This window comes from Echeneis naucrates, chromosome 10 (genome assembly GCF_900963305.1).
Source record: "Echeneis naucrates chromosome 10, fEcheNa1.1, whole genome shotgun sequence".
NCBI lineage: Eukaryota > Metazoa > Chordata > Actinopteri > Carangiformes > Echeneidae > Echeneis > Echeneis naucrates.
In genome coordinates this window covers 8189467-8213184 of record NC_042520.1, presented here as the reverse complement: position 1 = coordinate 8213184, position 23718 = coordinate 8189467, and the positions used below count along the sequence as shown (strand labels likewise).

At 39.1% G+C, this 23718-nt stretch overlaps 2 protein-coding genes across 2 annotated transcripts; one reads left to right on the top strand and one right to left on the bottom strand.

Moving 5' to 3' along the window:
• Positions 1 to 196: 196 nt before the first annotated feature.
• On the top strand, positions 197 to 2705 carry rpl36a (ribosomal protein L36A). The gene is made up of 5 exons (XM_029512846.1): positions 197 to 249; positions 820 to 925; positions 998 to 1065; positions 1576 to 1698; positions 2625 to 2705. Exons 1-5 carry the CDS (start codon positions 247 to 249, stop codon positions 2643 to 2645), a joined length of 321 nt encoding a protein of 106 aa, XP_029368706.1. The 5' UTR covers positions 197 to 246; the 3' UTR covers positions 2646 to 2705.
• On the bottom strand, positions 2667 to 7615 carry gla (galactosidase, alpha). The gene is made up of 7 exons (XM_029512845.1): positions 7358 to 7615; positions 6134 to 6308; positions 5163 to 5337; positions 4795 to 4886; positions 4486 to 4647; positions 3779 to 3976; positions 2667 to 3581 (listed from the first exon to the last, which is right to left on the bottom strand). The coding sequence occupies exons 1-7, from the start codon at positions 7516 to 7518 to the stop codon at positions 3312 to 3314; spliced, it is 1233 nt and encodes a 410-aa protein (XP_029368705.1). The 5' UTR covers positions 7519 to 7615; the 3' UTR covers positions 2667 to 3311.
• Between the last annotated feature and the right edge of the window lie 16103 nt (positions 7616 to 23718).

The window sequence follows — 23718 nt, the reverse complement described above, 5'->3', positions numbered from 1 at the left end:
TGCTGATTTGAATTTTCAAAAATAAAATGTGTAGTTTAACCTACCTTGATTTTTTTTTATATAAATTAGTTTGATATCTTACTTGGTGTGTGTGTGTGTCTGTGTCTGTCTGTCTGTCCTGCTGCTGTCTCCGGCCGGTAGGGGGCAGTCATCAGGACTACAGCCGGCTCTCAGCTCAGCTCCTTCGGCTTTAAGGACAGCTTCCGGCCTCTGCCTCCCTCTTTTCCTCTGCATCGGGTCGCAGCCATGGTATGAAACTACTTCACCGACACACTTTATTCAATCACACTCAATCTCGGCAATTCAAAGCACATTTTTACACCCAGCCGTCTCAGATATGTGGTGGATGTGTTGATGCACACGGCGGCGCCATTATTATCCGAAAAATGTTCACTTTCCGCAGTTTGATGGGCCCTAAAATGTCCGTGGCCGAGGCTCCACAGGAACCGGCCTGTCTATGGCCGAAAGTCAGCAATTACATCAGCAGCAGTGATGGCAGATAGCTTTTTTGTTATTTTATTTTATTTTATTTTAGTGTCAAACATTTAAACGTCAACTTGCGAAATATTTCACCCAAAATAGCATCGGCGTTAGCATGCTAGCTAACGTTAGCTGCGACGTTCACGCTAAACGCAGTGAAGCAGCCGCTTCAACAGGATTTCATATATGTGTATATATATATAATGTGTCATCCAGCCTCACGTTAGTTTCCATCAACAGTATATCTGTAATAAACAAATACAAACATGATTTATCACACGTTAGATCGGTCTGTTTTCAGCTTCGCTGCATGTGCTCACTTTCCCTCTCCATCTTCAGGTGAACGTCCCGAAGACCCGCAGGACTTACTGCAAGAAGTGCAAGAAGCACCAACCCCACAAAGTTACCCAGTACAAGAAGGGGAAGGACTCCCTCTATGCTCAGGGTAAGGCCGATCCTTGTCTGCTCACACTGCTTTCATAGCAGGACATGGAGCTCAGCTTTACATGTGTTGCAGGTAAGAGGAGATATGACAGAAAGCAGAGCGGGTACGGAGGTCAGACGAAGCCAATCTTCCGCAAAAAGGCAAGTAAAACATTGAGTCTGTGGAAAAGTGATACTTGGTGTTTTTATAAATGAAGGAGCAATGAAACTGGAAATGGGTTGATATGAATCCATGCTGATGGAGCTTGGAGAAGCTGTGTATTTTAGGGTTGAATTGCAGGAACTTTGTGTTGGTTTGCATGTTAGTACACGGGTGGTCATTGTCCCCTTTCTGGACACTGATAAGAAATTCATAATTATACAAACTGTTGAATGGTAAGAAGGCTTATTCACAAAACTTGGTTTATCAGAATAAGATTGCATATAATCTCAAATGAAATTTAGGGTGAAACATGAAAGATTAATAGATTGGTGGGTGTGTGAATATATATCAGCAGCATATTTAGTATCTTCAGCTTTAGGATTTTGATCAAATTAAGACTTAGATTCAGACGACAGTGATTTGAAGCCAAAGGTTAAAAATCCTTAATATGGTTAAATGTATGGAAATTTTCAGCAGAATTTGTTTATCATAATGAATGTTCTCCACAGGCTAAGACTACAAAGAAAATTGTGTTGAGGCTTGAGTGTGTGGAGCCCAACTGCAGATCCAAGAGAATGCTGGCCATCAAGAGATGCAAGCACTTCGAGTTGGGTGGTGACAAGAAGAGAAAGGCAAGTGTTTGTTTTTGTTTTAGGTCTAAATTTAATTGTGGATCTGTAATTGGCTCAAATAGAGCAAACAGTTGAGTAATTAGTATTGTGGATGGTGAAACTATCCAGAGAGAATTATCCTGCTGTAGGTCATTGACAGTAAAATCTATCTTGCAAATCAACTTGAAAGCCTGTTATCTTTTGACATCGGATTGTCCAGGTTTATTTTTGCTTGATATAGCAATAACACTATTTCATTTACACAGAATTAATGATTAGAAAACTTTCCCTAAAACTTTTTGATTTCAAATGAACAATATGAAAGAATAAGTAAATGGGTAGAGGGTTGGCAGTGTTACTGGTAGAAATGGCTTTTAGGGGGTACATATGTGCCATTATGTGAATTTTGGTTACATGGAATGTTGAGGAATCTATTTAAATTTTTGTTGAGTTTTAAGCAGTGTGACAATTAGGGAATGCACTCGTTTTTTGTATTTTTGTATTAACTAAACTCTACCAGAAAAAAGAAAAATAAGCTGTTAAATGATCAAGCTGGAGTGGGCCTCAAACCTAATGCTATAGATGCAGCATGACAAAAGGTGTCTACGGTAATCATAAGTAATAGTTGTATGAATACTGAATTAAAAAAAATAATAAAAGAAAATCAATAAATGAGTCCAAAAAAGTGGTTGTGCAATGGATCGGTTTGGTCCACAGTAATGTATTTTGGCATTAGTTTGCTGGGCTCTTGTATTGATCAGCATTTTTAGTATTCAGTTGGTCATTGTCTTCACTTTGTCGAGTTTATAATCCCCCAAATCAGCATATGTATGTTAGTCAGCGGGTCAGCATATTTGAAAGTGAAATCTTTAGTATAGACGCCTTATTATGTTGCTGACTACGCAACACTTAAACTTTAACAAAGGTTCTCCTCTGTTCTTTCACAGGGCCAGGTCATCCAGTTCTAAACTGTGGTCCCATCTTCTGGATGAAGTTGTCACTATTTTCAATAAATGTACAAAAACAAACTCAGGAGTTAAGTTATTCCTTTACTTTTTCACCATACATGTTAAATTTAGACACTTAAGCCTTTTCTCATAATTTCATCTCTAAAAGGTTGTTAAGCTTATAGATTAATCAGTTAGTCTTCTTGAAATCACAATAGTCTTAAGTGTAATACCTGAACTGTAAGACCTGTAATGCAATGATTAAAAAATGGAACAACACAACATGCATCAAGTATTACAGCACTCCAGATATTCAAATCAAACACCCAACAATATTTGGTCTTTTCCAATGAAAGAGAAATGCAAAAAGTTGTGATCACAATCTACTGAAGCTGAAAGAAAGTGATTGTCATCCAGCCCTCATTTATTAGCCGCCTAGTGAGGAAAGTGGACATAGAGTGCACAAACAACCAGTGACTGAAGTATTCAGTGCACCTTGGACATCATCTAATGTTCCCATTTTAACTCGACTCAACTGTACAAAGGAATCTGAACTTGTTTTTTTTTATATCAAATAATTTTTGACTCAATAGAGTATCAGCAGGCAGAGTGCCTAAACACCTGAGGACTAGAAATGGTATGATAGTGCTTGACAGATGCGTCCTGCCAGAACAGCTCGTGCATCCTCTATGAGTTGCTGCTGATGGGAGTGACAGTGAGTAGAGCGGTGCCTGAAGGGTTGACGGATACAACCATTTTGCTGTGTGCAGTCTGAACACCCATCTCCCTGTACTGAGGCAGGATCTGTGTAACGTTACACTGAGGGTTACAGATATTCCAGCCAGTAGCTGCTCTGATGACAAACCCCCGAGGGCCGCCGATCTCCTGCACGTTCAGAATTGCGATAGCCCGTCGGTTTTTAGACAGGGGCCTCTCCCACACTTCAAAGTTGTCCACCTGTTGAACAAGATGTAATTTTTCAATTTAGTCTCATTCTATACCTTGAATTGTTTTTACCAATTTCTTCGTAAATTCTTTACCATGAAGTCTTAGTTTTGTGACTAAGACCAAGGCAGGATGAAACTAACTGAGCTGTAAAGACTGATAGTTGTCATTCCAGGAGGAGCACATGCTTTGGATCATCTCTCACTCACCTTGCCAGTTCGGTATCCCTGTCTGCCCAGGGGATCCTGGCTGATGTCAATGATGCGTTTGTTCTGTAACAGCTTCTTGGAACGTGGACAAATGTTCCTCAGATCATTAGACATGAGCAGAGGGGCTGCCATGATGGCCCATAATGCCATCTGAGATTCCTGCTGATCGTGACTGAGGCCAAAGTTCCCAATGACCAGCTAGAGAAATTAAAAGGTATTATAAATATACAAACAAAAAAATTTCACCTTTTGTGAGTGAATAGAGAACAAGTAGAACATTATTTGAAAATGTTGTCTTGTTCCATGCCAACACCTCTGATATTTGTACTTTAATGTAACTTGAGTCAATCTTTAGAAAGGAAGTTCTGTATAAATGGAAAACACAGAGAGGCCATGTGATAAACCCTCTGTGGACCACGGATGAGAATTTAAAAGGAATAGTTATGGCATTAAATAAATTGACTGTGGTCACTGAAGCTACAACCAGAGGCATGTTGGTCACAAAGTCAAAAAATTGGAAAGGGTGTAGAGTAATACTGTTCTCTGGCAGCAGCTGAAGCTTCATATTACTGATGATTATAATTTTTATGTGTCTTCAAAATCTAGTGATAAGTGACTCAATCTGGAATGTTAAAGTGATCATATACCACCTTGTGATTATGTGCTTAGCTTGAGGTCGACGATGGTCGTGTTTAAGAGCACAGTACCATATCGGGGTCATTCCAGCCCCCAGGTCCAGCCGAGGGAATGATTATGTCCTGATGATCAGCGGTCCACTCCAAGATGGACTTGACAGAACTCCATGAGTCGTACACGTCATTGAAGTTGCGCCAGTGGTTACAAGTCTCACGAATAGCTGTGTAGTTTGGCTGGAGGAAAAGAAATGCTTTTATGTCATGCAAGGTGGCATATAGTGTCATCATGCTGACCAATCAATATTCCTTTTGGGTATGTGAGCAGAGTTTCGATAAATAAAGCATGGAATGATAATGTTAAAATTTAAAGTTGTCTCTCACCTTCCGGACAGGCCACTCATATAAAGGCCACTCACAGGAATACAGAATCGGTCTTCCAGTTTTGTTGAGCGCTTTTGCCATGTTTGAGTAGCCTTAAGCAGAATAAATAATAAAGCAGTTACATTAAACCTTGTATATTCCCTTGAAGTTAGAGAACGACAATGTGCAAAAATTTTAGGCCCTTCAAGTCATCATATTTTTCTCCATCAGACATTAAGAATAATTAAAAAATAATTCCTGCAGTATGACCATCACTGCAAACAAAATTCAAAGACGTTAAGAAGTCTTTGCAGTGACAAGACAAACTGGAACTACTCTCAACTTATGTCTTATACCACAATTTATCTAGGAACTGATTAAGAGCTCACCTTCTCCCAGCCTGGTCTGATCCATGTAGCAGCCATCAAATTTAAGCAGATCCACATTCCAGTCAGCAAAAGTCTGAGCATCTGTCTCATAGTAACCCAGACTGCCTGGGTATCCAGCACAGGTATTTTTCCCAACATCTGCATAGATACCCAACTTCAGTCCCATAGAATGAACCTTTAAAGAGAATAAATTTACTGAAATTGACTTTTATTTTATTTACAAATTCTAAAAGCAGGTTTCAGGCATATACCAGCAGGTGGCGATGTTACATAACTAAAAACCTGATCCTTCTGTAAGGACACAGTTTTGACTTCGTGAGTTGAAATAAAAGTACATAGTTTAATTGGTGGATCTAACTTTTTAGCTGCCTGTGTAAGAATCAGCCTGCCCTATTGGTACCAACACACTCCTCCTAGAGACAATTTAATGCCTATAGGTATCTTCCTAGCTCCAGGTGCTGAATTTCTATCAGTATGAAATCTGAGACCTGGGTTCTACATCTGGTCCCTCCTCTTCAATATGTAAATAATTGCAGTTCAGCTTGGATGGATGCATCATGAATACATAATCTGACAGTGTAATCACTTTTACTTTTTGAGTTATTAAACCAGGTCTTCCCAAAGTTTTTATTTGTCAAAAATATTCCAAACTTTTTTGGAAGACACCTTGCACCACTGACTGTCAAATTGCAGCCCATGGAAATACATCTGTAGCAAAATGTGGTAAATATGACATAGTTTGTGTTCAACTTTGCATACTACTCATAATGTGTGCAAAGACTGGAAACTATAAATTATATTCTAGCACATGCTCTCATTTAGTCCTTACAGCCAGTAAATGACTTCAATTAAATTGAATTTCCCTCTGTTGAAGTTTCTCTGACCCCTCTCTCTTATGTCGATGAAATCCTCATGGTATTAATACTGTATTCACATTCATTCTTTAAGCCTCTTTTATACCTGCTACTCACATAGTCGGCCAATTTCTTGATGCCTCCTGGGAATCTTTTGGGGTCTGCCAGGAGGCGGCCCTGGGCATCTCGCTGATGGGAGGGCCAGCAGTCATCGATGCAGACGTACTCGTAACCAGCCTCTTTCCAGCCCTCTTTCACCATCACATCTGCCATCTGCATGTACAGACGCTCACTGCCAGGGCAACAGGAGGAGACAGGCAGGACCGATAATATCAGTTAGATGCCAGTGTTCACCGCCATGTTCGACACAATATGGCAGACACAAATATGTCCATGCTGGAGGAGCTCCTGTAACAGTGAATACCAGTTTTCCTGTTAATCACTTTTGAGTAACAGGAGATGATAATAATTGAACCAATAAGCTCACCCAGCTCTAAATGCTTTACAGACCAGGTTGTTGGTCTGCAAAGCTGCTTCGATTAAAAAAAACAAAAACCCATAACAAAACAAACAAAAACAGCCTTTGAATTTACCAATGAAAAATGAAGACCAAAAGCACGTGTCAAATGTCTGATTAATCAATTGATCATTTCATATAAAGCAATTAAAAACTCTTTGGATAATGGACCGTTTGTCAGGCATTACAAAATCATTTGTGGTGCATTTACTTGTCTTATGTCGTAAGTAAACTAATTTTAGCCCAATGTAAATGTCTTTATCTGTAGTTCTCATCTCTTCTTTAAAACCTTATCTCATACTGCTGTTTCTATTTCTATGTCCCTGTAAATTACAGCTCTACCTCACATATTTGTTCAACTGTTTCAAGATTTCGTCATACTTAATGCTCCTTCTTATCAAACAATATTACAAACATTGGCTGAAATATCTCCCAATGCCTCAAATCAAGCAAAGGCAAATGAAATCAGTTCCTCATCATCTTGCCCATCAACAGGATCACTTATTCTTATTTTATCAATTAATCTAATAAGTAAAAAAATGGACGTCAAAATTATGAAGCCATAATTAAACAGAGCAAGATCATAAAGTCTTGATTGCTGTTTCTTTCCTTTTTTCTTTCTTCCTGCAGTCTGATTATCTGAGCATTTTCTGTTTTCGTCATCACCTCATTTCTGACCCCAACAGGCCCCCGTAGGAAACGTCACTTCCGGTGCACGGTAGGAACTCGGAGAACGTAAACTGATTAACCGGGACGAAGTCAGTTCAGGACACGGATGAGCTGGGAGGCTGATGTGGTGGTTAAACTCAGACCTGATGTCTTACCTGATGCAGTTGTCGGGATCTTTGTCGCAGTCGATGTTGCACATGAATCTCTCCCAGTGCAGCCAGCCCATCGTTGGTTTGAGGGCCAAGCCATTATCTAAAGCTTCAGAGGCGGGAGCTGCTGAAAGGACGAGGCCGAGCACAAACAGCAGGCAGCACATTTCTGCTCGACACCTTTCCTGCAAGCCGTGATAATAATCAGCGACTCAAATTATGTGATAGTCTGTTTCCCTGTTTGAAGTGCGGCCGGACCGCCCACTTTGATCGACACCAAAATGGACCAATCGGGTTAGAATGCGTCTGTGGCCGTCCAATCACGTCTCTCTGAGAAGTCAGCTGACACGATTTCACAAAGCTATTAGAAGATTTTAGTACCTTGTGTTTAGTTGCCTCTTCTGTTTGATTAGTCAGCCTTTTTAGGAGTAGTCTGCCACAGACAGTAGCCTATTGAAAATTGATACAGACTTTGGTCTGGAGACCGAAGGAGAAGTTTCTTAAATCTGCGTTTTATCAAATGAACACCAGGAGACACCTGCACTAGTTGTAAAAAGAAGTCTGATTAAATTGAAGTTTATGGGTAAATGGCCCTACTTCTCAATAGTTTTATTACTTCAGTAAAAATGTTCCTTCTGAGTTCACAGTGTCAATTTCTAGCTTTAAGTCTTCCTTGCTACAGCATAAAATGGGACCATAAAAAATATGGTCCCATTTAAAGGGAAATATACAGACATGTCTACCATGTGACTGACAGACTGTACCAGCCTAGCAACCAGAACAGAGTGCAGAGCAGGTCAAATCCACCTTTCACTCCCACTCCACAGCACCCTCCCATCCAAATATCATTTCTTGTGGTCTCAGGACAGTCCCTGCAGTTACTCATCATGCTGTGTGCAAAACAAAGCCAGGTTTTTGTGTAGTTTGTGAAGTTTAAGTGAAAAACCTGGCAGGCACCGTGGGTAAACACTATGGATATCCTTTTGCACACACTTTCCTTAGAATGTGAAGAAAACGGTCCAATTTACCCCACCGTTCCCAGAGGAAGCTGGCTAATCAAAAATGCAACACACACGATCAGCAATAACGTAGGGCTATGTACACATCGGCGCTGCTTCAAGCTGTTTATTAGCTGCAGACTCAAGAAACTAATTTGTCTGGTACAGACATTAAATGAATTATTGATAGATTTCTTAATATAGGTGTAAATGGAAACCATGCAACAGAGGCAAATTAGTCTTCAACGTTTCTCCTTGTCACACATGCAGAGAGAGTGATGAGTTTTTAATCGTAATATTTCACTCTTTTGTTGGTATTTAAGCAGAGACTTACAGACTGTTTGTTTGTTAATCATATCAGCTCTTTGAATGTTTGTGCAGAAGCACAAAATGGTTGAAACTTTACAAAACCGAAATTGGACTGTGATGTTGCTCCTGACAGTCTGTCTTTGCTGTGCATGACTCGCTGAGAAATGAAAGTCAACAAGGAAACGTTCACTACAAACCTAGATTATGAAAATAATCCTCACCCCCACTGCTGGATGTAAAAAAAGAAGCATTAATGAAGTCAAAACATGACCTTTCAATAAAATGTCAAGGGTGCCTATTTCCACCCTATACATTATCATAGGCTTCACCCAGGGACAGGCCTGATACAAACAATTTGTCATTTTGCTTTGGTTTGTATCAGTGCTAGTGAGCAATGGTGTCGAGGCTCTAAATGTCAGATTTCAATTTGGCTCGACCCCCTGGTGATGGATGGACCAATCCAGCTCTCTTGAATACACAGTTTTTTCTTTTTGAAAAAAAAAAAAAAAAGGGCGGGGGGGATCACAGCCACAGTCATGATAAAGACCCTTGTTTTTTTGGTTTGTTTTTTAACAACACTACAAAAGAGAGTAGTGTGTCTTTGTCTGTACAGAAGTTAATTGATATTTTTGACAGATATGTAGCATGTGCTTTCTGTCCATCTTATATTGCTCCTAGAGCTTTGGCACCAATCTATCATGTGTCTTCCCTCACCGGTGTCACGTAATTGAAGAGAGTGTCATGGCTGACTTATGTTGGCAAGATTGTTATTAAGTATAAGGCGATAAAATGGAAGGGAAGGCCATGTTATTGTGTTGCCCAAGAATTACCTTTTTGCATTGATCTGTAAGGACAGGTAGCAAATTTCATCAAAAAATTGTGCTTCAATAAATACACCAGCTAATGCAATGTGGCTCATAAACGCTCAGAGGAAAATCATTTATTGTCGTGTAATTAGCTGCTTAAATTGTTTATGCGACTGTCACAGGGGAGGTAGCCGACATGTGCTGATGTTGCGACTTTAATTAGATGCTTGTTGTACTGAGTGGCTTTGAAATGGATTTCTGTAATAGCCTTTAGAGGCAAGCCTATGACCTGTAAATTACTATACTGACAATATGTTTCATGTCATTTTTTTGTTCCATTCAAGTTTTCTTTTAAATTAAAATAACTTGTGCAAGCATTTTGCTAACGAGTTAAAGATTCATTTAAGATTCTCATGTCCTGGTTCTTCAGTTTATCGTATTTGTTTTTTTATCCTCAGCAGGTTTAATCCTGCCTGAGGGTGTATGGCACACTGGCTAAGCATGCATGAGGTTTCACTTTACCATCTCTAATTACATTTTAGACACTAGCTAATGCACTTTTAGCCAGAATTACAATGTGACACGTCAGAAACTCTGTGTGAAATTACTACCTGATTAGAGGGATGAATAATTCAAGACAGATTTTGACAAGTCAGAACTGCTTTTAAGATTTCTACATTGACATGCCAGAATTGCCATACTTTTTAATAATTTATTAGATTTTCAGTTTTCTAGTATATTATTATATTTCCAAAAGTGGACATTTATGAGTTAATAGCAAAGAGAGAGAGAATAGATGGCGGGTAATGGATGGATTCAAACCTGCACAGAAACATCAGCTTCCCATATAGTTACATTCAATTCAATGTTAGTCATGTTTTTAATGTACAATATTTTCTAATTACATTGTAACTAGTATGAATGGACCATTAGGTAATGGGATTATTCAAAACTGCATATCTTTAATTAGATTTGCTAAATTGCAATAGTTCATTCATATTGTTTTAAATGCAATTAGAAGGTCACTTATTTCTTGTGCACATCTTAAATGTGAGTCCTGTTAGTCTTACATAGTGCACCTTGAATCCACAGGCCTTCACAGCTATGTTGGAAGAAATTTTGGGGAAACACAGGTGAAATACTGCAGGTTCCATACACCTGGTTCTGTGCAGATTACTCGATTCTTTGTGAAGCTCACTACATGTTTGGGGATTGCAACAGACTAAGACATTTTGTGCAAAGTAGAGAGCTGATGTATGAGCAGGGAACTAATTTACTTTGAAATGTAGAAATTCTCATCACTTTAGTTTTTTGCTTCTCTCAGCTCCAGACAGCTGGCGAATGTTCGTTAGGCACAGTATTGGGGCAAGCTGTTGTTTTTTTCTTTTTAATCAATAAACATTTATAATAACTGATTCAACAAAAACATCATTCACTGCCTCGAAGCTAAAAGGTCTAATTGAAAGAAAACCTGCCGATTTTTCCAGTTTCATACTAACACATTGTGATTTTTGTAAGGGATATGAGAACCTCCAGTATCTTTTTTATCCCATTCCCAGATAGCACATTAAAGATATGGCACATTTCTGTCTTTGAAATTATGTGCCTGATTATTATTTTACTCTATTGCCAATGTGGAGACGGTGTAGAATAATAAAGCCTCTTTAGTGTTTACATGTGAAATATTATTACTAATGATTTCAGAAGCAGCTATCCCAGAGAGAGTTAGAGAGTCCCCGCAGATGGCACAGTGTATTTTGAGAAAATAAATTTTAATAGTGTAATCAATACATGATCCAGTCCTTAGTCTGTAAAAAGTCAGGGAGTACACAAAGACGGATCTTCTCTCTGGCTGCTGTGAGAAAAGCAGAATGGACCTGCCATGACTAATCCTACCACTGATGATGCACATTCTCCACAATAATTAGATAAAGCACTGTATTGTGTGCTATAGCTGGCACACAAAGTGCTTTACAAAATCAATAGCATCCAAACAGAAGCAGTACATTTCTGATGAAATCAATGATTTGTTTGGATCAGTATGCAGGACACTTACTCAAGGATATTTTGAGGCTGTCTACTTGGCATCTGTTTCCGTCTCATTCTGTGGCATTTATCATGTCTGTGTCTGCAGACGGATAAAGGACACTTCAGATATAATTTTGTTCAAGGTTGCACAAGACCCCATATAGGTTTTTCCAACTGGAGCTTCCTGTCCAGGTTAGAACTGGATCTCTTCTTCCTCTAATGCAGCAGATTAATGTGAACCATGCAGGTGACAACTGAATCATTTAGTTCCATATTGAGTTGTTTTAGTTTCTGTTGTTACATTGATTGAGCAGGAATTGATTTTTTGTCCCAGAGTCCCACCACTTTCGTGTAGACTGAAGTGTCTTGCTCTTTCTTTGTACAAGTATAAAGAGCATAATGATCCCTGACAGTTTCTCTCATGCCACCATGAAGGTGAAAATTCTGGTTTTGGACTAACTATCTCAGTCAGTTGAATGGACTCCTGTGAATTTTTGTTCAGACATTTCAGCCACTGTGACTAGTACGTCAGAAATTGACTTTATTCAATACCCGGTTCAAACTATTTGCCATCACTAATTTGTTTTACAGCTAATTACAGCAACTTTAGTCGCTAAATGTTAGAATGTTAACAGATTAAACTAAATGGTAAACATTATACATACACATTTATAATTTGAAGTATAAAAACATACAGTAACTGTCTGTTGGGTTTAGCAGCAGCTCAGTCATAGCTGCATTTACAGGGAAACCAGAAAAAGATGTCAACACAGCAACCATGTGCAAGACTGTTTACTGAACTGCTTAATAGCTAAGAGCAGGTTTTAGCCCTCTGTTGCTGCCACTCATTGTGTTTTATTTCACCAGTTTTTGCAGCGCAAGTCCCCGACAGACTGACCTTTGTTTGGAGTTTTTCTTTCTGCTTATGAAGTCTGCCACAACTGCAGGTTATTTATGACTGCTACTTCTTTTTCCATGTAGTAGAATGGCAGCTTCTTGCCACATGTAAAGTGTGGATGAGTAAGCCTTTTTTCCAAGTTAAAACTCATCTTACATGGTTCACATATTGCATCTGGGAAGGGCTGACCTTTTCATACAGATATAAACTGTAATGTGGAGATGCCCGCTCAGAGCTTTCATAAACCAAATCAAGCATTCTGCAGCTTGAGCACTCAAGCCTGTACATTAGATAAATACAGCTTTTGATTACTGAAAACTTGGACCTTAAAGTTTTAATATGCTCAATTTTGGACTACAGTACTTTATACTGACTCGGAAAGAGGAGAATCATTGTTGTCTTTTTTCAGGCTCCACTTGGTGTTTAATTTTTCATTTGAGGTTGGAAAACTCGACGTGTGCTTTCTTTGAGAGTGTGTCTGTGTTACCTGAAGAAATTATTCTGTAAAGGAATTCAATATGTCTCAGGTTACCTCAAACCTGCAAATTGATTTCTTTGGGTGGGTTTGCAGCCTGGAGCACATTTTTTATTTTCTTTAGTCTGAGAGGAAAACAAATAATGTCTAGCGTACCATTCCATCTCTTTGTTAACACATGAAATGTATTGTTGTACTGCTCTATTTGATGATGGGAATAAGAACTAGCCTTAGGGGAGCATGTTATGAAGTCATATTATTCGGCCTGGTTGTGCAGAGTACAGTAGTTGCCTGGAAAAGGGTTTTAAAAAGCCAGTAAGCGCACATTTTGCCCCTTATTAAACTAGTAACATCATCCTTGATGACAGCAGAAGAATTGCATGCGACCTTAATGGATAGAAATACAAATGTAAGACAGAATATATAGGCTCTCTCTGAATTTTTGGAGCATCTGCACAAGAAAACACGGTCGGTATGATGCAGGATTCAGGATTTCATGATCACTATCGCCATGGCAACCAAAGCAAGATTGCTATCGCTGTGCATTCGGGAGATCCCATGATTGCAACTCCATGTCTGTGTTTTCATGCTTGAAACACCTTCCTCCTTGTTTATAATTCCTTGCACATCTCTAACATGCTAAAATGGAGGCTTCACCTCATTATGCCTGTTACACTTGAGTGCTAAGCTTTATAGCACTTGAATCAAATAGCAAAGGCTTAATTGGATTCAAATGAGATTTTAACCTATTAGAATAATTTTCTATGTGTTGGAAGATGCTAAAATTTTAATGCTTAGTTCTTTCCATATTAGGTGCTAATAGGGAATTGGCAGGTCAAAGCAAAATCTATTCACAGCTCTTTAATTATCTGACACAGAGATTAAAGGTTGTGGCTGATATTACCCTCAGAAAAATATTTTCTAAATGATGTGTGCCCTTGTGAGCTTTTGAAAAGTCTGTGAAGAAACTCTCCACTCAGTTGGTTTTCATTGATTAGAGCACATCAACATGAGGCGTCATAATTCATCTAAGGCTAAGATTTAAGATAATTCATATATAAATTAATTAAAGGCACATTTTATCTACAGCCTTCAATATGTGCAGTGTTTATGCAAACAATGAACTGAAGGATGCTAAAATTCCCCGCAGGTACGAGAAAAACTATTGAGTTTGGAGATGAATGTCTGTGAGTTTGACACATGAACAACAGCTTTTGTTATGAATATAATAGTTTGATGTTATTCATTGTAGGCGGTATTTATACACATATGTCCTGCTAAAATATAAGCCTGGTGTTAAAATAAAAACTTCAACATCTTAACCATAAATATTCTGAAGTGCATTTCTCTTCAGACTGGTTTGGGGAAATCTTGGTGAAAATGTCAGCACCTGCAGCAGGGTTGAGTGCTTGACAAATGGCCTTCAACTGTACATTTAATATCTATCTATCATGAGCAATGGGTTGGGGTGGAAAATGCAAGTTTGTTCAGCATTTTCACGACCACGGCATTACAGTGACACATTGGATGAGGTGTGTGTAGTCAGGGGTAACTGGATGGGATGGACCATTACTCAGCAGAGAGTGGACAGAAAATAAAAGGATGTGGTGGCACCTGCTGAGTGTCCCCTCCTGGGCCCCGTCTTCCACTTTTTAGCACGCTGAATGTTTGTTTTTTGCGCAGAAACCTCTCCCCCCGATTGTTGCGATGCAAAGCTAAACTCACAGGTAAAAGAAAGATGTGATGTTTATTTTTAATGCTCTTGCAAGACACTTTCCACAGTGATGACAACACAACTTTGAGAACAGAGAGGAAGAAAAGACAGACTAGCTGCACTAACTGATGTCCTTTAACACCAAAGACCCTTTATTCCAGCACAAGTGTATATATTATGTATGCTCACACAAACAAAGACACTTCTTCATGCTTCAGCCCCTGTAGACTGGTTGTTTCTCCTCCAACACCATCCCCATGTCTTACAGAATCATTTACTCTCGGCTTTCCCAGCAGGTCCATTGTTTCCAAGGCAACAAGACTTAGTGCGAGTGTTGAGTTTGCTGTCGTCTAAACAATCAGCATTTTTATGGTTCCTTCACGTGCCTGAAATATTTTACCAGAAACAGGAACAAATTTTTTTTTACAACCCACATGTTGAACACATGTCGAGGACATGAATTCAATATTCCTGAAATTAAAAAAGCCTTTTTATAAAACTCCTTTTCTAATTGGTCTTTCGATTGATTACGTGCAGCGCCACACTAATGATAGTTCAGAGCTGCCACATTTGTTGATTCCAGGTGGTGAGTGCTCCAGAGGGGGCCCTTCTGCACGGCACACTGACATTTGCATGTGCATACCCAGATAATCACAACAAGCCTTTTCAGCACTGTGAAAAGGTGAAGCCTCACTATTTCCTGCCCAATGTGACATCGACTTGTTAACAGCACAAACACATTTTGCATGAAGCTCAATTAGAATTTGCCTAGAAAGTTAAACAATTAAAAAGACATTTCTTTTGTCTTGAAATGCTGGCCTGGCTTTTGAACCAAAAATCCTTCTGCACAGTTCATCTGTCATGAACAAATTCACTACCTGTCGATATAAAAATATACTGTTCATTGTTCAGTGCACATACAACAACACTAATCTCTGTATCACTGCTGCTGCACTGCTGCTTGTGTTAAGATTCTCCCTCAGCTTTTATTTGCATGTATTTTTTATTTTTGTTTTGTTTGTTTCTTTGTGTCTTTGATGATATGCATCTTCGACTCTGCCAGGTTGCGTGCATATAAAAAGAGCCACATTACCATTACAATAACTGCCTATACAGTGTTCAACCATTATTGTGACTGCCCACTCTGTTTGTTGTTGACACCTCAAAAACAGGGCTGTGTTAATGGAGGCTGCTGTGAAACAGTGGCGGATGCTCAGCAACAAATCCCTCTACCTCTTGTTGGATGTGTTTCAGGACTGACAACATCCTTATCAGTCAAGGCAGGTTGGCTTGAAGACTCAACCCTGAAAGGCCACACAACACCTGCTCACCTTGCAAGATGGGCTCGTCGGAGAGGTCACTGTGACCAGGCTGTTCTTCCCCATTGTCTTTTGAACTAGCAGAGTCTGTTCCCAGATGCATGTCTGTCATATACAGAAAGGATGGACTAAATTTAGCTGCTCAACTAATTACAGCATGTGATGTCAACACAGACATTTTTCAAAACTGCTGCACTAAATCCGTCGCCCAGATCCACAGTTTCAGTGACTTCCTCACCATACAGACCGTCCTCAGTGTAATGTATTCAGTGGTTGATGGTGCAGGTACATATTACTATATTGGCCCACCCCCCAAAAAAACAAAAATTTATTGTCAAACTCAGCAGTAAGGGGACAGACCATGTCCCTTCAATGTGGACATGGGCTCAGAGGTGTCTGATATACAAACATCTAGATGGGGAGAGCAAAAGGAGTGGTATAATCCAGGCTTTAGATGGGGAGGAGACTGAATTGGTTTTGTCGTGTGCAAATCTAAAATGTCTTCAAACCATCAACTGACAAAGATCCCTATTGTCAGTTTGTGGGGAAGGCTACCCGATTTACATTCTGTCACAAAATTTTGAAAGTTTCATTAATTTTTGTTGGGTAAAAAAGATAAACAAGAGACAATTTCCCCTTTCAAAACGGGTCATCATCAGCATCATGTCTGAATTTTATGATCTTGCCACGAAATGCCACAAATTGTAGTCGGCACATCACTATGCTAGTTGACATCTCTGTCTGGCTATCTGATTATTTATCTCCTGTGTTCCATTTTAAAATGAGATATCCATTCAGACCACAGTCTATTATGTAAATTAACTGCGCGCTGGAAGAGAAATGATATTTATGAAATGTTATTTCAAGTAAACAAAATCAGGTAATTGCAGCATTTATCTGCAACATGTGCTTCAATTATTTGGGAATTGAAGCTGTGCTGTGATGATAGTATCTGCTGAAATAGATGAGGTAAGACACATTGCTTGCATACAAATTTAGAGCAACATACAAGTATAAACAGTATAGACGGTGCAAGCTGGGCTTTGCTTTGACCTGCCGGAGAAAACAACCAAGATGAAGATAGAAAACCTAACCTTTAAAGACATTCACCAGACAACCGTTCATTATCATGCTGACTTTGGCATTCTCTCCTATACATGGTATTTAGCAAAGAGACTCTTCTTTAGCCCACCTTTAATCAGCACACAACCTTTTTGGTTTGTCACAGGCTGTGTCACCCACAAAGAAGAAATTCCATCTGCTTTTATAACAGCCATTACGGTGGCTTTACATTTAATATAAATATGATTTTCAAATTGACTGATAGACTAATGCTTCTGTTTAATATTGATCATACTCTGATTTTACAAGTTAATACACACAATATAGTGTACCAATCAGTAAATGATTAGGGAGTTATAATTATGCAGAATTGTTTTTGTTTTTATATACTTTCTTTATTCTGTCCCGAGTTGTCACTGAGTATAAACTGTACATCCATTTTTATTTTACCAATATTGCTGAATAAAGTTTTTCTTTGTAGGAGAGGAATAATGTAAATGTCAAGCCACATGATTATTCTGATTATGAGAAAGGTCTTAAAAATGGTCTTGGTCTTGGAATACTGTGGTCTTAATCTTAAATCATTCTCGGATTAGGTGCTCTTGACTACATTAAAACCCACATCCATAGCTATAACTTTTCACTCCGTTTTGTCTTTTTTGGGTAAATTTACACACATTTGGGCACATGTGAAAAGTCAGATATATTTACTTATGAAGCTGCTGCTGGGACTTTTGGATAATCCACATCTAGTCTGCGATTGTTGGCTCAGGTGCTGATATATGCAAACTGTGACATGTATGTAGTTTACTTATGGTGGGATCGTGCAACTACTTTTCAGTGTAGTGTTGTTTTGCAAATGAACTGACTGACAGACTCACACAGCTGAGCAGGGTGGGGTCAAACATGCCCCGCCCCCCAGCAGGCAGCCACACCTGACAGTAGTTACCTTGATTGCAGCTCAGTGAGTGTGACAGAGGAACAAGTTGCTGACCAGCCAGAGTTGGTTGGACTTCTACTAAAAAGTGCAAATGTGTTTCTTTACACAATATAAACATTTTATCAGAAGAAAAAAATGAAAGTTGTTGGTGATTAAGGGATGGAGAGTATTTCTTTTCCCGTAGCCGGAGACGTTCATATGAACTGATTCTTTAAAGGTCATTTGTTGGAGAACACACCCGTACTACATTGTCTGTCTGACCAACAACACAGAGTCGGCAGAGGCTGAACACAACCTGCGGAGGAGAGTCTCCATGTGCAGCAGCAACTGCTTGCTCTGATAGCAGGACATGGCAGGGGCTACCCTGATTAACAGGAGAATTGATCTGTATTTGAGAAGAAGGCCCGCTGAGTGACTTCGGCAGCCCATCAGGAGAACTGGAGTCATTTCCAAATATGTGTCCAAAGAACCTATGAAGCCGTCCTAGCTGCTAAGGTAGGCCTTTCTAAATACTCATCCCTTCTTTAAATGAGCTGTTCAATAACAGATACTCACAGTAAAATGTCATAGTTGTTGCTCACAGTAGGGAAAGTATGGAACATAATTATCAGTCTTTAAGAGTGCTTAGGGCTGGCTATTTGCATTATTTGATTTTAGTTTAATATCTGGCAGAAAGCCAAAGAAGGATCTATCTGCTTCAACTAAACACACCTCCCTACATGCGTGTGTGTGTGTAAATATATATTCATGGTCTCCCAGGAAATGATTATATTCCCTCTTGACTGACTTCACCCAACTGACCTCGAGCACTGAATCAGTGTCGACATAGAGGAAAGGCCAAAGCTGTGAGGTGTCTCTCTCCCTTGTTCTCTTGGGTATTGACATTAGTGTGGGTCATTTCTGATGGACAGGGCATTAAGTAGGGAGAAAAATCCTCTGTTTACTTAAATTGCACCAGGTGCAGTGAAGCATGGCAGATGAAAAATGGACACAGCGTTGAGGAAGTCAGCTTGGCAACAAACATGCCCTCCCCCATACAGACGTACATGCACATGCATATTATCGCCTAACCAGATGTCAGTCCTCAGGTCTACAGCTGCTTAATTGCAGACTTTTTCATTGCACTTAGTCTAGACAATTGGGGGGACTAATTAAAGGAAAGAAAAAAGGTTATTCAGAGGAGACATAATTATCATAGAGTTGGAGAGGAAGCATTCACATTCTTGAGGTAAAATTAGAACCCACAGAAAGCAAAATCCTCCATTAAAGTGAAAGAACGAAAGGATTATCAGGGAACCGAAGCATCTTAAGTCCCTGTGCTGCAAAATGCACATAAGCATCAAAGTGCACACAGCATTTTATTGCTGAAACTGGTGATTGCCCAGTTACCATAATAAAGTTGTAAAAAAAAGTTCTATTTGAATGTCATTTCCAATCTTGAAGTGTCTTGTTGTAGGGACAGTTTGAGTGCTGCTAGTTTAATCTTTAACAATCTGCTATCTTCTAAAATGTACTTAGTTTTCATCACTGCTTTATATACGGGCATGTATGAGTAGAGCTCTGGACTTTTAATTCATAATCCATTATTGCGGTATGAAGGCATGCGTCTTTGCAGCATGATGCAGGTGGTTCAAAGATTTATGCTTGTGTTGCAATACTTTGACATAGTCCTAAATATAAATCTCTTCTTGGCCTTGTATAGATGAATTATATTCTCTATGTTGCATTACAGAGAGAGCCGGTGCATTTCATGGCATCTTGTGTAATATCTTATAAAATGAACAAATTTTGAAAAGGGGCCTGACATAGTTGGAACTGATGCTTGTTCTTTAAATGGAGGGATTGGGTCTAATTCGTTGTTTCTCCTGTGTGAACATAAAAAGAATGCAGTTCGCACGTGTGTCTATTATCCATGTAAACCCGGAGCTGCAGTCTTCTCAGCTGTAGGGTTTTTCTCAGATGTTGGAAATGCAGTGAGGGATTAGTGAAAATGAATCCCCATTGAACTATACACAAGCACGAGTCTGTTGCTGCAAATGTATGTTCACTTTGCTGTGTTTTTGAAAGCATGTCATTCAAGGATATGTGTTTTCTAGATTTAATTGTTGGAACAGAAAGATGCACGGATATGACTCAAGATGGATAAGGTTTATAAATGAAACAGCCTGGATGCCCATTTGACCTTCTCTGAAAGTGTAACTGCTGCTGTGCATTAATGCTGCATTAACCTTCTTGGCTCATGCAAGTAGAGAGTAGTTGTCATCTCTTCTCCTCGTCACATTTGTCTTTGGCATGGCCATGTTGGCTGTTGTTAAGAAGTTACCTGTTAGAGGTGTGTATGGTTGCAGATCGTGAATAAAAATTGAATACATTCAATGGAATATTTTCAGCATCTGCAGAAAGAGCAGAACATTTGATTTGAAACTGCACCATCATTCTTCTGGGGGTTTTGAGACACAATCACTGAGAAATAAAGTGATTCCAGGAAAATTGCTGTTGTATCTGGTCTAGCTGTTTGTTTTGTTGTACATACTGCATTTCTTGGCATGGTTGCTTTTTAATTTGTATAGTGAGGCGCTTTGAGAATGTGAGAGAGCGCGATGCAAATAAAATGTATTATTTTTCTCTCTGTAGAAATATCCTGGAATCAATCTTTTATGTAGATATGGTCTGAAATGCTGAGAGGAACTTGGGGAAATAAATAGGTGGAAAGTAAAAACTGATTATGACTTTAACTAATAAAACGCAAAGCAACAGAAATGACATGGATGGTACTTGATAAAGCTTTTACTGCAGCGTATGCATTTATCAGTACCAGTGATTTTGTAATATGCCATTCAGGTTTGAAGTGAGGCAGTCTTAATTGCTTTTTAAAATGTTCACTTTTCTCTCTGATGTTGCAGCTGGTTAATAGAAAACTATAAAACTCGAGCATTGCACTCATACAGTGTTTACAGTTTGTGTCTCTGCTCAGTATTTATTCCGCATCAGACCTGTGACATTGTCGAACCTAAGGTGCTACCTTCAAACGTCACATGAGAGCCTTATGCCAAACCTTGGACAGATTACAAATGGCTTTCTATTAAGGAAACACACTATAAAGACTATCATTCTGCAGACAGTTGTAAATCGGGGTATAACAATACACAACACTGATTCTTTCCGGTTAGTTATGATTAGTAAACAACACACCTGATGTCAGGGATTTACATGTGCGTTTCCACTTCTCTCTCTGCTGCACAAGCTCTTTGATTCATTTTCATTTGAATAAGTGTGTGTGCATCCAAAGTGAGTTAAAACATCTGAGACCACTTCCTCATTCACTTGAAAGACAGTATCTATATGTGCATGCTCAGCAATATGCAATCAGATCATTCAGCGCTGGATAGATGGGGCGTTTGATCCGATCCCTTGCATAACCAGCCTCATGCTGCGGAGTGGGTAGTGCATTGAATGTCAGAACATTAGATTAGATTAGAGTATGTACAGGAGTCACAAGGATATCTGTTTCTGCATGCTGGGTGACATTCGCAAGGTTTGTGCATCCATTATATTGTGTGTGACCAAGCATTTACTTTTGTTTGCACTCATATGTTTAAAGGACACACGTGTAGCATTCGCTCATTAATCCATCACTGTCAGCGGCGGCCATTTTCCCCTTGGCTGATGTTTGTTCATCAGGCTAGTTTCCTAGAAATGGCTGTATATTTCCACAGCTTTTACTTTTAGGCTACTACTACTGTTGTGCGTATGCTAGTCATTTGTAAAGTTTTAGGATTACTGTGATTATTGTGTTTGGGCAAAGAAAAATTGTCACCTGTTTTCCTCAAATTCATCGGCTCAATGTCGAAAAAGCCACCATAGAGAAGAGCAAGTCCACAGACAGTAGCGGATTGCCGTTGTAAAATTTCATCATGTGAAGCCATGGAAGCTGTATAATTTATTATTTTTTTTGTCTATGCATGTGTTTGTGTTTTTTTTGTGTATTAAAGACTAAGAAGCTGGTGCACTAAGGGACAGCAGTATTGATTGTAGGTCTTAGGCTGCTCCCTCAAAGCTCACACATCAGTTTTTGCTCTGGCACCATTGACATTCAGCTGAAATGAGGAAGGGGAAAGCATGTTGATTACCCCCAAAGGGGGCACGTCATGGATATGACAACGAGCGGCTCCATCAGATGCACATGCTTTTCTCCTCATTGTATGTTAATTTATACGCAATCAGGTGGCTTGATTGTACATGTGCCATTCATCAACATAACACCTTCCTCATAGAGGGGGCCTTCAAATAAAATACATCACAGGCGTCTCAGGGCTGTTGGAACAATGAATATTTAATATCTTCATTTAGGTCCTTCCATTGGAGGTTTTCTTTGCACTGTAGATCTGCCTCTTTGATTGCTTTGATAGAAGCATTGGGTTGCTTTTTGGTGCCTTTGTGACAGGAGATGGGCTGAAGGCTTTGTGTTTGTTAGACATCACACTTTTGGGATTTTTGTGCTGTGTGAAGAGTGAATAACGTGCAACTTCAGTTGACTGAGCTATGATCCTGCAGAAAATTATACACATTCGGAGCGAACATGCTGTTTTCTGGAAGAGGCGATGGAGCGTTGTGTGCCAGAAATTACAGGCCTATTTTGTGTGTGCCAGTGATGGTTTGTGGCTTTAGAAAAGCTTCTTATATTGCCACTATATGCCTTGTGCCATTTTGACTTATAACTGAAACACTTCTATCTCTGGAAGAAGAACAACTATTAAGATGACCACAGCTCTGGTTATCATTTCTTTTGTGTGTGTGTGCTGAAGACCTTTTTGGTGAATATTTACTTTTTTAGTTTCAAAGGTATAAATCAATACCTTCAATCTGTGACTGTGAGGGTTGTCTACATTGTCACCTGGCGGCATGTTTGTCTTTCATGGAGTGGATCTGCAATCATGGGAAAAGCATTGACATGAAGGAACTATCCTTTTTTTTTTTTTTTTTTTTTTACATTTGCAAAGTTGAATACACTTTGAGAAAACCTTATGTATAAAGCAAACCAGTAAATATGTCAAGCTGCACTTTCTATATTTGAGAGATCAGTAGATTTCAGTCCTTTACTTTGGATAGTTTTAAAAGGGTTTAAATGCCACATATTTTTATAAATAGCTCTATTTCAGCTTTGTTTGTGTGATCTTTGAGAACCCTGAAATAACTATGTCCCAATTCTGGACCATGTTATTCTAAAGAATTTGTAGTCTATTTTCATTGGAATTGGTTCTTTAATCTCATTCTCAATCTGTAGCTCTCTGATGATAATAAAAAAAAAAAAAATAAATATGTTCAATCCAAGGAGATGGTCATATTAGGGGCCAGATCTGTATCGAAACAATCCAGACATGAAACTGATAACATGTAACTGTAAGAGAGCAAATTTTAGAAAGATGCTGAATCGTTGGAGTTTGAGATCAAATGTGTTGCATACAGTGACAAGCAACATCTGGCGTAATCTGACTTTTGCATGGCCTCGTACTTGATAAATCTGCATTAGTTGTCAGGGACACATCGGTGAATATGTCAAGCTGCTCTGTCTTTCAGCAATCTGAGGCAACAAGTCATCTCCTCCTGTTTGTCTGTATCTGTTCTCCAAAGATGTAAATGCCACTGCTCCTATCCCAACTATAGCTGGCTGGAAAATAAAGACCGTGAATAATAAATTAAATTCAAATATTACGAGGAATTTTGTGGGATTGCTGACCAAAAGCTGAGTTTCCAGCTGCCTATTTGAATTAATTGTCATTAGCAGGAGGATATGATGGTGTTTCAAACTCATTATTCG